We start from the raw sequence: 14,908 nt of genomic DNA on the forward strand, positions 1-14,908 counted from the left end.
TGCGGGGCCTCTCTGGGTTTTGGTGGTATTACTTGTTCATAAAAGTGAATTATTTGCTATGAGGCATTATTCATAATAGCAAAAAGTGGAAACAACACAAACGTCCATTTGGATAAATAAAATGTGGTATAACCATACAATGGACCATTATTCAGCCATCACAATGAACAAAGTACAGATATACGCTGCAGCATGGGTAAGCCTTGAAAAGCGCAAGCCAGACCCCCAAAAAACACAAATCGTACGATCTCGTTTACATGAAATGTCCACAACAGGCAAATCCAAAGAGACAGAAGGTAGATTACTAGTTACCAGGGGATGAAGAGAGGAGAAAACTGGGAGTACCTGCTAATTGAGAGGTGAGAGGTATGAAAGGTATAGAGCCTTTCTATAGTATGGGGGTTCTTTGCGGGGAGATGGAAATGTTCTCAATTAGATAGTGGTAATTCACAGTACGGTGAAAGCCAATTAAATGTACACTTTAAAATGGTGAAGTTTAAATTATATGAATTTTAACTCAAAAAAGTCCATTATTTGCTATGAAGTTAATTTTCTCTTGAAAGATCAAGCATCAAAATTATTCTAACATGCTGACTCTGAAAGCCTTCTCCGCGATGGCCCAAGGAATTGGGTGTCGGGGGACTGCAGCAGAGGCTGGTTTCCGCATGTGGTGGGTGGAATAATCACACCTCTGCATGCAGCCGTACACATGGTTACGGGTCACATCGCTGAACTGCATTCTCTGCTCCACTTGAAGGCTGGAGAGGGGCACACCACTCTGGCCTCTCCACGTCAGGGGCCACATGGGAGCCTTGGCCCCAAAGCACTCCTACTGCCAGTGCTTCAAGGGCTATGGCATTTAACCAGGCAGAGTCTTAGCTTCATCAATGCGGAGGTGGGTCCTGGGTGACCCTATGAAGGGGTCATCACCTCCCCACAAGAGTGAGTGAAACATGAAAGCTCCCTTCTGTTCAATTAGCTTCTTTTCAAGGATCAGAGCCTGGCTGGCAGGCGGAAAATTCCACACTCTAATGAAACAAAAGGGAGCCAGAACGGAGCGCAGATAAAGGGCACAGGCACCACCTCCCTGCATTCTTTTCTCAGGGCACAGAACGCAGTCCTAAGTTCCAGAAGTTGTGATTAAATCTCAGTGTGCTTCCCTATGGCACAGAGAGGAACCAGGTCTATTTCAGTATTTCCTTCATCATGGGATGAATCCATGGGAGTGTGAGAGGTGATTTTATTTGGTAAATGGACTGTGGCATGAAAAGTCCCTGAGGCACATCATGAGAAAGCTTCTCTCTTTTCAACTGTTAACCTTCTGATTCCATCAAGGAGAAAGGCTCTATACCTTTCACACCTCTCAGACTTTTTAACACAGAGAAAGGAGAGAGTCTTTGGTAGGCAATGGTATCTAGGCTAGAATTTATGAACAGAGTTTAATGGCATTGTGCTTATTTTTACTTTCTTATATTAATTTAATATTTTTGGTATGTATGGCAAGCTTTCCACTTAAGGTAGTGATATGTCACTGTTAAATTGATTGAAGGTTTTCTTAAAAAGTCACTCTAAAGAAAATACAAAAGAAAAGTAGAGGTGGTATGCAGATAGAGCAAGAAGCATAAAGGTGACTCAAGAATGACAGAAGTTTTGGAAACTTCTTTTCCGTCACTTTACTAATGAACACTTTTTTTGTTTTTTGGGGGCGTCCCTGGGTGGGTGCGACTAATGATTGCTTTTAAAAAAATCTAAAACCATTCTGTCCTATCCAAGCCATCTCCACGATCCTACTCTTTCTAACTCATTTTTCAGTGTATTTCACTGTACCTGTCAAGACATCACTGGATCAGAATCCAACGACCAAGAAAAACCAAAGGAATTACCATGAATCAGTGACGTTGGGAGACAGGGTGGTCTCCTGAGTAAAGACACCATCAGAAACCTGGAAGAATTTACCTGGGGAGAAGCTACCACTACTTCAGGAACACTCCCAACATTCAAGAAAGGATGTCTTTCAACTTTTCTGTAAGTTTGAAATATTTCATGATAAATGTTGAACAGCCACAACCAAAAAGGACAAGCAGAGAAGGTGGCATGGTCATGATACTCCTGAAAACTTGAACTATAAAATGAACTTACCAGTAATAGATTCTTATCAGTGCCGAAGGCCACAGGAGAAATGAGGCTACAAACGCCAGGATCGGGATGGCCAGCGTCCCGCCCGCGATCACAAACATGTTAACCACGTCAAGATCCATCCTGCTCTTTAGGGCTGGCTGACACCTGCAGGGGCTGAAGAGAGAGACAGTATTGAAACTCCATCTCAGGGACTTCCCTGATGGCACAGTGGTTAAGAATCCGCCTGCCAATGCAGGGGACACGGGTTCAATCCCTGGTTCGGGAAGATCCCACATGCACTGGAGCAACTAAGCCCGTGAGCCACAACTACTGAAGCCCGCGCGCCTAGAGCCCGTGCTCCACAACAAGAGAAGCCACCGCAATGAGAAGTCCGCGCACTGCAACGAAGAGTAGCCTCAGCTCGCCGCAGCTAAAGAAAGCCTGCGTGCAGCAACAAAGACCCAATGCGGCCAAAAATAAATAAAATTTTTTTTTTAATTTTAAAAAAAGAAAGTCCATCTCAGGAGACAAAGTGAAGAAGCAAAGCAGAACAAAGAAGTGAATGACACAGAATGAGAGCAAGGATCAGGAGACAAGTGCTTTAAAAGATCTAAATAGGCAGGACAACTAAATGTAATGAGGAATCCTTAAGATGACCCTGGAGTTTTTTTTAAGCTATAAAGGAAACTGGGGACAACTGGGGAAATGTGAGTAAGGACTGGTTATTAGATAATATTATTGTATCAGTGAGTGTGGTGATGAAATTGTGGTTATGTTTATATGTAAGAGAACGTCCTTGTTCCTAGCGTCTGCTGAAGTATTAAGGGATAAAGAATAGTAATATCTGCTACTCACTTTTAAAAGTTGAGGAGAGAAAAAATGTATATGTGCGTGTGTGTGTGAGCGTGTGTGCATTGTGTACATGCATGTGTGCATGCATGTGTGCATCTGGGTTTGCCTGTGTGTGTGTGCATGTGTGTGTAGGGGAGGGAGAAATTAAGTGTGGTCAAATGTACTGGTAACCTCTAACTTTCCTACTAGGTTTGCATTTTTTTTTTTTTTTTTTTTTTTTGCAATACGCGGGCCTCTCACTGTGTGGCCTCTCCCGTTGCGGAGCACAGGCTCAGTGGCCACGGCTCACGGGCCCAGCTGCTCCACAGCATGTGGGATCTTCCCGGACCAGGGCACGAACCCGCGTCCCCCCCAACGGCAGGTGGACTCTCAACCACCGCGCCACCAGGGAAGCCCCTAGGTTTGCAATTTTTAAAAATGAAAAGCTAGGGAGGACAGAAGGCCTGAAAGGAAGGAAGGAAGGGAGGAAGGGAAGAGAGGAAGGAAAATATACACATGTACACATGGATGCTTATCTACATACAGACTATCACTGGAAGGTGTACAAGAAACCAGCAACAGTGGTTGCATCTGAGGTGGGGAATCAGATGGGTGTCAGGGATAGAGGGAGACTTGCTTTTCACGGTCTACCCTTTAAAATCTTTGGCTATGTATCATGTACAGGCATAGACTTCACATATAAGTAATATACAGTAAGACGTTAGGAGGGAACACATTAGAACAGCAGAGTTTTCAGTATACTTTCTGATGTCCTTCCATAGACTTGGTGGACACATCTGAAGGCTAGGATGTGAGCTCCAGGAGGGGAGGGACTGTATCCCCAGCATTCAGACTAGGGCCTGACCCATTTCTAGGCACTCTAGAAATCACCACTGAATTAGAGGTCCCCACCCAGTCCTGTCTCATGAACTCACTCACAACATGGTTTATTTTTTTTTTTCATGGAATAAAAAATATTTCAAGTCCCGTCATCCTCCCCAATAAAGAAAACAACTTCTGCAAGGATCTGTAAGTCAGGTGTGGCCCTTTGCCATCTGAGGACTTGGCCACTTGTGTTAAGTGTGCATCTCACTAACATAAAAAAGAGGCTTCTTCAAGAAAAAGCAAACATCTAGCAAATCATGGTCTTCCTTATATTTCCTGTGAAATGGAAGGCTTTGTCCCATACACCTCTATCAACTGATGTGTGTTTCAATTCTATAATGATTTCATGATGGCACAGTATGACCACTGAGCATGGGGGTCAGCCAACTTTTTCTGTAAAGGGCAGATGATAAATATTTCAGCATTGTGGGTTATAAGGTCTCTGTCACAACTCTTCAAGCTTGTAGTGAGACAGCAGCCATACAACATGTAATGAATGGGTGTGACTGTGTGCCAATAAAATTTTATTGTAAAAAACAGCCTTCAGGTTGTAATTTGCTAACCCTTGATAGAGCACACCAACTCCATCAGACAGGCAAGGCGAGTGTTTTATTCCCTATATTTATAGGCTGAGGCAACTAAGGCACAGAGAGGTTAAGTAACTTGCCCAAGGTCACTCAGCTGGTAGTCATGATTTAAAAACTAGTTTCTGGCTTGGACTCACTCTCTTTGCTCCTAACTCCACTTGGTCTAATTTTTTTCAAATGGCCTTTTCTCAAGCTTTGTAACCTCTCTGCTTTTAAATACCCACATTTGTCACCCCTGATTTCTCCATGAAGATGTGACATCTCCATTTAGATGTTTGGTCTCTTGTGAGAGGTTTGGTGAAACAAGCCCCTCGGTCTAGAGGGGGAAACAGATACATCTGTAGGTGGGTTAGATGGTTCCTTTCAGTTTCACACACACTCTATCCGGGGACAGTACTGAGTCTACGGTAATGAAAGCTGCCGCCTTCTCAGGGGCAGAAGCACTGTCTGTGTTTCTGATTCAACTGTCCTCTCAGTTTCTCAGTCACTGTAAACACTTTTTCCAGCACACTTATATCACTGGGCTCTTTCTCCTCCCAGAACCAGAGCTCCTGGACGGTAGGAATAATCATACATGTTCTTTCTAGTGCCTAGAATAAGCACAGTACACAAATAAGGTGCAAATGAATTCATGAAAATCAAAGTTACAAAATGGGTTCAATCCTATTTGTTTTAGGGACAACCATTCCCAATGATGCTCTAAGAGACCTGACTTTTCTCTCTTTCGGTAATTACAAAACTCCCCAGAGGAGTCACCTATTTAATGCTGGGTACAATTTACGATGCTACAAAGGCCCCACTGTCAAGGGGTAAGCAAATTAATCACAGAGTGAAGGGTATTTTACGAATCTATTTGAATAGTGTGGGTCACAAGAGTTGCTGAAGATGGGAACTGTTGGATTCATGAGGACTTTTCCACATCACATAAAGGCCTTAAAAACTGCTGAGGGTCACCGTGAATTCTGATTCCTGAGCTGCAGGAAGTTAACTGCATGCTGTTCTTTTAGACTAGGAATTAGAACATTTTATGCCCAAAGCCATAGATGTCACAGACTCTGACACTGGAGATGGGAGCCCCAACATGAAGTCATGATCATCAAAAAGAAACCTCATGGCTTCATCAATGCCTGCTAGGGATGTCACAGTCAGTTTGGGGGAAGGTTTTATCTGGCTCCATCCTCCATTTAATGGCAGAATAAAGTCTTTAATAAGGAGCTTTTGCAGAGCATCAATTTTGCAAGGCTTGGACTTGTTACAAAGAATCCTGCACACTTTCCCTGATGACATCAAATACAGACAGGCCCTGAGTGAAGAAACTCATGGTTTCTGAGTTTTCTATAAAGAGCTGACCGTTATTCCTACCTCTGCAACATTCTTCGTTTTACAAAGGACTTGCCCCAGCCTTTGAAAAGGCAGCTGCCCTACCCTGCTGGGGTTTGTTTATAGGATGTTCTATGTACCCAAGGCGGAAGCTGGACACAGAAAAACTGAAGCATTGTGAACCCAGAATCACTAATGACTAAACATCAACAAAGGGGTAGAGCGTGGAGTCTCCCTAAGCACAGGGCCCAAACAACTGATGTTTGCGAGATGACTTCAGGGGGCAGAACATTCAGGGCTACACAGCATCAGGTAACACTCACACTCACACTGAGAAAGTCATCTCTTTGCAGTCCTTTTCCCGCCCTGCTTAGGTCAAAGAGAAACTCTCAGTGTGGTTATAAAATAGCTTTCTAACCCTTGAGCCTCCCGCAGGCAATGGTATCTAGCTATTTAATAACATTGTGTTGATTTTTATGGATATTTTCAGTTTATGGTAGTGACGCACATTAATCTAAGTTAAAAGAAGGAAATGAGTTAAAGAAAAATGCTAACAGGTGATACACGGATCTGGTGAACATCATGGTGGTGACAGATGAATGGCTGCCACTGGGGCAGATGTGTGTGATGGACGGGCACGCGGCTGGGGGTGAGGCGCTCCGCTGGCTCTTCCACACACCAGCTGGGAGACCTTGGTTTCCTCATCTATTAATGAGAGCATTCGTCCAAAACATCTCATCTGCCTTTTCCTACTCTGGTGACTTAAAACATTTCTGAAATTATGCCAGACAATTGAAGAGTAGGATCTGGCTCGCTCCCCACAAGAATCTCGTTCCCTGTTACATTTTCCCCAAAACCTAAAACAGTATCTGGGAAATATCTGGTGCGCGGTTAATGTTTGATAACGTTTTGGTGTTTGATAATGGCTGAATAGACTGAAAAAGAAAAATGAACTTGTTTTACGTATCTGTTGTGTCACGTGAGACACCCCAGTGTTAATGACAGTGATTTCAGCGGCTTTGCAGCACATCCAAGCTGCGCATTCAGGGCCTTTATCTCTGAACGCAGGGACAAAAATTAATCAGTAGATCCAGATAAACATTGGACTCATGTTCCCAAGTTTAGTCAGGGGTTAGAGGTCAGGCATTACGTGTCACAACTGTCTTTTAATGTTCTCACTGACTTTTAAAACCTGTCATCCTGAGTTCTGATACTTTAATCTTAAGGTATAAAGCAAAATTCCAAGAATAAATAGAATGTAAAACACTTTTATAGAATCTTGCCTTCCCCTGGACATCTACTCATATGCCATCAATTTTGACAAACTAAAGTCCTGGTCTCTTCAAAATCATGATTATTTTAATAACTATAGCAACAACAGTAATGACCATGGCCACTACCACCATAGCCAAAGATAGAGGAGCGACAGCCTCCACGTATTGGACGACGGCTGTGTGCCAGGCCCCATGTGGATGGTTCACATACATCCTCTCATTTTTATCCTGCACAACACTGGGAGTAAGAAGCACTTCTCCCATTTTAAAGATGGAGAAACGGAAGCTTACAGAAGTTAACAAATGCCCCCAAGGTCACCTGACTGGTACCTGGCATGAGCTGCATTTCAGTCCAATCCTGTAGGTGTGCCTGGTTCATGCTACCTTTGCCTTCTCTCAGCACTTGCTAAGCAGATATTTATTGTACATCAGTTACACAAAAGGCACCGAGTTCAGTGTTCCCAGTTCAGTGTTCCCATAGACATTCTTTGCACTTCTCCAGAACTATTTTAAGAGGATGTAACATGCTAACTTTATAAGTTAACAACTTGTTACCTTATTGTTGCTGGTGTCTTTGAAAAACTAACCAGTGCTGGGACTTCCCTGGTGGTCCAGGGGTAAAGAATCCGTCTCACAATGCAGGCAACTAAGCCCTGCGTGCCTCCACTAGAGAGCCTGCTACAGCCCACGTGCTCTGGAACCCGCGCGCCACAGCTAAAGAAGAGAAAACCCGCACACCGCAACGAAGAGCCCATGTGCCGCTACTAAGAACCAACACACCCAAAAAATACCAAAAAACAACAAACAACAACAAAAAACTAACCAGTGCTGCTCATAATTTTTTTCTTTAACTCTGCAATATGAAAATTCTTTCCACAGTGTTGTCCACCTGGAAAAAGCACTAAGTTCTTGAAATCTGAGTATAAAATCCCAGCTGTTAAACATTGTTGCATCTACCCAACACTGATTTCTGAAACTAGGTTCTTTTTTTTTTCAATAATTTTTATTTATTTATTTAATTTATTTAGTTTTGGCTGCGTTGGGTCTTCCTTGCTGCGTGCGTGATTTCTCTAGTTGCAGCAAGCGGGGGCTACTCTTCGTTGCGGTGCGTGGGCTTCTCTTGTCGCAGAGCATGGGCTCTAGGCACACGGGCATCCGTAGTTGTGGCTCGCGGGCTCTAGAGCACAGGCTCAGTAGCTGTGGCACATAGGCTTAGCTGCTCTGCAGCATGTGCGATCTTCCCGGACCAGGGCTCAAACCCATGTCCCCTGCACTGGCTGGCTGATTCTTAACCACTGCGCCACCAGGGAAGCCCTGAAACTAGGTTCTTGTAAAGATAAACCAATTCCTCAAAATTATCACTAGGGCTTCCCTGGTGGCACAGTGGTTGAGAGTCCGCCTGCCGTTGCAGGGGACACAGGTTCGTGCCCCAGTCTGGGAGGATCCCACATGCCGCGGAGCAGCTAGGCCCGTGAGCCATGGCCGCTGAGCCTGCGCGTCCGGAGCCTGTGCTCTGCAACGGGAGAGGACACAACAGTGACAGGCCCGCGTACTGCAAAAAAAAAAAAACTATTACTAATGACCAACAGCTAAAAAAGATACTAAGATTCTCTTGTATGGAAGCCCCAGGATTGATGAGATAGAGTAATTTGAGAAATGAGCAGCTCTAACGCCTTGTCACAGGAATCTTCTCCATCACGAAGGAAAATCGCACTGAAAGTTCCAAGGAAGTAGTTAAGCCTGGCAGTCATCACTGAACGTGTGGCATGACCCTAGGATTGCTGTCATAACGTGCTCACCTCTGCCCTCCTGGCCTTGTCTCCCCCTCACTCTGGCTGAGCCCATTCCTCCTCTGTACTTTGCAGCTCAGACACCCCTGCTGTTCAAACAAGCCATGGCTCTGAGCAGGCAAAGCTTGGTTCCTAAGATTCTCTGCTCCCGCTCTCCCCTGGATATTCCCATGATGCGCTCCTTACTTTTCCCCTTGAACAGTCCCATGATGAGCTCTTCATTGTCTTCCTTGAAGAGCTCACCATATCTACACCCTCTGCCACTCCCTCCTACAGGAAACGCAAAAATCAACATACCTGGCCAGGACCTTCTTCCAGACTTTTCCAAAAGCCTGCTTCACTATCTCCATGACCCAAAAGTCCTGTCCTACAAGGTCTCAGGTACCTCTCTCCCCTTGCTCCTGACTTGTCGATTTCTGCCAACAGTATCCCCATCAGTCTGGCCTCCCAGACTCCGATGCATGTTTCACTCTTCCTCCTTGCTCAACACTCCTGTCAGGCAACGGCAACGAGGTGCCAGCGCTGGAGCCAAGTTGTCTGAGTCTAGACAAACTGCACTGTTTATGGGTGGCTATTTAAATTTAAATTAGTTAGATAAAATTCAAAGTTCAGTCCTTCAGTCACATCCATCACACTGTAAACGCTTGAGAGCCACATACAAATAGGAGCTGCTGCATTGGACAGCACAGTTTTAGGGGGTCTACACCCCCGAAAGCCTGTGCAACCAATTCCTTTGGCTTAACATTTACTAGGAACGTCGTGGGGGAAGAAACATTCCCACCAGGCGTGAGACGTCGTAGGAGTCACACCACAGCTCCCTCAGCCGCCACACTGCATCCAGGTCATCATCTCTCCTTGCTCCCACTTCTGTGAAGACTGCTCTTTCACGCCCCGTTCAGTCCTTCCACCACCAGCTGCCAGAGGAATCTTCTCAGTTCACGCCAAGGACGGGGGGGCTCTGGTCTAGTGTGAACTCTGAGTACTCCGTATGATCCCGACTCAACTTCCTGGCCCCCACCTCCGCCTGCACCCCAAACATCCAACTCCTGCCCCCATGAAAGCCCCGCACAGCCTCACACTTCATCTTTCTCACACTGTCCCCTTCGTGTGGAGCACTCCTGTCCCACCTGCCTGATGAACTCCTCTCTGTCTTTGGGGCTGATTCAAGTGTCACACTCCCCAGGAAAGCACCCTGGTCCCCACAGGCCCAGGTCTTCTCGACTCCCTTCAAACTCAGAGCCCTGGTCCAGGCACAGCCTTTGAGAAGGGAGGGCTTTTGGATATATATCTTGAGCTTTAAAAATCTTCAGGTGCCCAATCCCCTCCCCACCAGACCTACTGAACCAGAGAACACTTCTGCCCCCAGACAGGCTGGCCTGCAGAAGGGTGCCAGGGAGCTTGTGTTTCCTTATAGCCCCAGTCTCATTAAAGGGCCGCCTTGCCCGCCCGCCCACCCCGTAATATATGGTGTTAAAAATCTATACTCACTCTTCGAAGAGCACAGCCTTCTTTCCCAGCTGCTACTGGCTCTGGCAGAAGCTGAAATTGAGACTCTGGAATCACAGGAAAGAAAATGACAAAGCATTAAATCATATTAGAGAATAGGAATGAAGTGCTAACAACCAACCGGGGAGGCGGAACATCTCCTCCTTGGCACAGGAGCAGTGCAAATATCCTGTGGCTTTCAAGCTCCCTCCGGTTCAGGTCACCTTCCCTAATCAAACAACCGGCACCAAGGGTAGGCAGGGCAAGGGAGATAAAGAGCTTGGCCAGGAGGGTGCGAAGGTCAAAGAAGGAATCTGCAATGAGGATGAAGCAAGGAACTGAGCTGGTGATTCCTGGCCTGCAGGAGCGAGAAAGGCAATAAGGGAAACAGGCATGCTTGGGTGAGAGGGGATACTGAAGGCTTGAAACTTAACTAAGACCTTCAAACAAAGATGAAAACTCCCCTTCTCCATCTGGGGTTAGGGTTACCTAAAGTTATACTCAGAAAGGAATGAGAGGAAGGTGGCAACCAATGGGAAAATGAATACAGTATTTCTATTAGAGTGGCTACAGAAAGGGGACTGCAAAGCTCAAAAACAGGGCTGGACAGAGCAGAGATGCTGGCAAAGGCACTGCAGCAGAAAAATGAGGAGACAGGTAGATGGGTGATTGAAGGTCACAAAACCCCTGAATTATTCCAGAGGGGTCAAGGAATTAAACATAAAAAAATAACACTGAGATAGCCTCATCCACCAGAGAGCAGACAGCAGAAGCAAGAAGAACTACAATCCTGCAGCCTGTGGAACAAAAACCACATTCACAGAAAGATAGAGGACTATGTACCAGATGAAGGAACAAGATAAAACCCCAGAAAAACAACTAAATGAAGTGGAGATAGGTAACCTTCCAGAAAAAGAATTCAGAATAACGATAGTGAAGATGATCCAGGACCTCGGAAAAAGAATGGAGGCAAAGATCGAGAAGATGCAAGAAATGTTTAACAAAGACCTAGAAGAATTAAAGAACAAACAAACACAGATAAACAATACAACAACTGAAATGAAAACTACACTAGAAGGAATTAATAGCAGCATAACTGAGGCAGAAGAACGGATAAGTGACCTGGAAGACAGAATGGTGGAATTCACTGCTGCAGAACAGAATAAAGAAAAAAGAATGAAAAGAAGTGAAGACAGACTAAGAGACCTCTGAGACAACATTAAACGCAACAACATTTGCATTATAGGGGTCCCAGAAGGAGAAGAGAGAGAGAAAGAACCAGAGAAAATATTTGAAGAGATTATAGTCAAAAACCTCCCTAACATCGGAAAGGAAACAGCCACCCAAGTCTAGGAAGCACAGCGAGTCCCATACAGGATAAACCTAAGGAGAAAAATGCCGAGACACACAGTAATCAAATTGGCAAATATTAAAGACAAAGAAAAATTATTGAAAGCAGCAAGGGAATAATGACAAATAACATACTAGGGAACTCCCATAAGGTTAACAGCTGATTTCTCTACAGAAACTCTACAAGCCAGAAGGGAGTGGCATGATATACTTAAAGTGATGAAAGGGAAGAACCTACAACCAAGATTACTCTACCTGGCAAGGATCTCATTCAGATTCGATGGAGAAATCAAAAGCTTTACAGACAAGCAAAAGCTAAGAGAATTCAGCACCACCAAACCAGCTCTACAACAAATGCTAAAGGAACTTCTCTAAGTGGAAAACACAAGAGAAACAAGGACCTACAAAAACAAACCCAAAACAATTAAGAAAATGGTAATAGGAACACACATATCGATAATTACCTTAAACGTGAATGGATTAAATGCTCCAACCAAAAGACACAGGCTTGCTGAATGGACACAGAAACAAGACCCATATATATGCTGTCTACAAGAGACCCACTTCAGACCTAGTGACACATACAGACTGAAAGTGAGGGGACAGAAAAAGATATTCCACACAAATGGAAATCAAAAGAAAGCTGGAGCAGCAATACTCATATCAGATAAAATAGACTTTAAAATAAAGAAAGTTACAAGAGAAAAGGAAGGACACTACATAATGATCAAGGGATCAATCCAAGAAGGAGATATAACAATTATAAATATATATGTACCCAACATAGGAGCACCTCAATCCATAAGGCAACTGCTAACAGCTATAAAAGAGGAAATCGACAGTAACACAATCATAGTGGGGGACTTTAACACCTCACTTACACAAATGGACAGATCATCCAAAATGAAATAAATAAGGAAACACAAGCTTTAAATGACACAATAGACCAGATAGATTTAATTGATATTTATAGGACATTCCATCCAAAAACAGCAGATTACACTTTCTTCTCAAGTGTGAGACAGAACATTCTCCAGGATAGATCACATCTTGGGTCACAAATCAAGCCTCAGTAAATTTAAGAAAACTGAAATCATATCAAGCCTCTTTTCTGACCACAACACCATAAGATTAGAAATCAATTACAGGGAAAAAAACATAAAAAACACAAACACATGCAGGCTAAACAATACGTTACTAAATAACCAAGAGATCACTGAAGAAATCAAAGAGGAAATCAAAAAATACCTAGAGACAAATGACAATGAAAAATGATGATCCAAAACCTATGGGATGCAGCAAAAGCAGTTCTAAGAGGGAAGTTTATAGATATACAAGCCTACCTCAAGAAACAAGAAAAATCTCAAATAAACAATCTAACCGTACACCTAAAGGAACTAGAGAAAGAAGAACAAACAAAACCCAACGTTAGCAGAAGGAAAGAAATCATAAAGATCAGAGCAGAAATAAATGAAATAGAAACAAAGAAAACAATAGCAAAGATCAATAAAACTAAAAGCTGATTCTTTGAGAAGATAAACAAAATTGATAAACCACTAGCCAGACTCATCAAGAAAAAGAGGGAGAGGACTCAAATTAATAAAATTAGAAATGAAAAAGGAGAAGTTAAAACAGACACCGGAGAAATACAAAGCATCCTAAGAGACTACTACAAGCAACTCTATGGCAACAAAATGGACAACCTGGAAGAAATGGGCAAATTCTTAGAAAGGTATAACCCTCCAAGACTGAACCAGGAAGAAATAGAAAATATGAACAGACCAATCACAAGTAATGAAATTGAAACTGCGATTTAAAATCTTCCAACAAACAAAAGTCCAGGACCAGATGGCTTCACAGGTGAATTCTATCAAACATTTAGGGAAGAGCTAACACCCATCCTTCTCAAACTCTTCCAAAACACTGCAGAGTAAGGAATACTCAAAATCTCATTCTATGAGGCCACCATCATCCTGATACCAAAAGCAGACAAAGATACTACAAAAAAAGAAAATTACAGACCAATATCACTGATGAATACAGATGCAAAAATCCTCAACAAAATACTAGCAAACAGAATCCAACAACACATTAAAAGGATCATACACCATGATCAAGTGGGATTTATACCAGGGATGCAAGGATTCTTCAATATATGCAAATCAATCAGTGTGATACACCATATTAACAAACTGAAGAATAAAAACCGTATGATCGGCTCAATAGATGCAGAAAAAGCTTCTGACAAAATTAAACACCCATTTATGATAAAAACTCTCCAGAAAGTGAGGCATAGAGGGAACCTACCTCAACATAATAAAGGCCATACACAACAAACCCACATTCTCAGTGGTGAAAAACTGAAAGCATTTCCTCTAAGATCAGGAACAAGACAAGGATGTCCACTCTCACCACTATTATTCAACATAGTTTTGGAAGTCCTAGCCACGGCAATCAGAGAAGAAAAAGAAATAAAAGAAATACAAATTGGAAAGGAAGAAGTAAAACTGTCACTGCTTGCAGATGACATGATACTATACATAGAGAATCCTAAAGATGCCACCAGAAAAGTACTAGAGCTAATCAATGAATTTGGTAAAGTCACAGGATACAGAATTAATGCACAGAAATCTCTTGCATTCCTATACACTAATGATGAAAAATCTGAAAGAGAAATTAAGGAAACACTCCCATTTACCATTGCAACAAAAAGAATAAAATACCTAGGAATAAACCTACCTAGGGAGACAAAAGACCTGTATGCAGAAAACTATAAGACACTGATGAAAGAAATTAAAGATGATACCAACAGATGGAGAGATATACCATGTTCTTGGATTGGAAGAATCAATATTGTGAAAATGACTGTACTACCCGAAGCAATCTACAGATTCAATGCAATCCCTATCAAATTACCAATGGCATTTTTTACGGAACTAGAACAAAAAATCTTAAAATTTGTATGGAGACACAGAAGACCCCAAATAGCCAAAGCAGTCTTGAGGGAAAAAAACAGAGCTGGAGGAATCAGACTCCCTGACTTCAGACTATACTACAAAGCTACAGTAATCAAGACAATATGGTACTGGCACAAAAACAGAAACATAGATCAATGGAACAAGAGAGAAAGCCAGAGATAAACCCACGCACCTATGGTCAACTAATCTATGACAAAGGAGGCAAGGCTATACAGTGGAGAAAAGACAGTCTCTTCAATAAGTGATGCTGAGAAAACTGGACAGCTACATGTAAAACAATGAAATTAGAA

General features: G+C 43.1%; 1 protein-coding gene across 4 annotated transcripts in view; it reads right to left on the bottom strand.

Moving 5' to 3' along the window:
• ABHD6 (abhydrolase domain containing 6, acylglycerol lipase) overlaps positions 1-14,908 on the bottom strand; it is a 53,408-nt gene that overhangs the window by 25,072 nt on the left and 13,428 nt on the right. For all 4 annotated transcript variants that reach the window (XM_032648950.1, XM_032648953.1, XM_032648952.1 and 1 more), the window contains exons 2-3: positions 10,294-10,358; positions 2,140-2,292 (exon numbers count right to left, since the gene is read on the bottom strand). In XM_032648950.1, the coding sequence (XP_032504841.1) occupies positions 2,140-2,258 (119 nt within the window). In that variant the 5' untranslated portion in view covers positions 2,259-2,292; positions 10,294-10,358. The remainder of the gene's footprint in view (positions 1-2,139; positions 2,293-10,293; positions 10,359-14,908) is intronic.

Source organism: Phocoena sinus, chromosome 11, assembly GCF_008692025.1.
Source record: "Phocoena sinus isolate mPhoSin1 chromosome 11, mPhoSin1.pri, whole genome shotgun sequence".
NCBI classification, from domain to species: Eukaryota; Metazoa; Chordata; class Mammalia; order Artiodactyla; family Phocoenidae; genus Phocoena; species Phocoena sinus.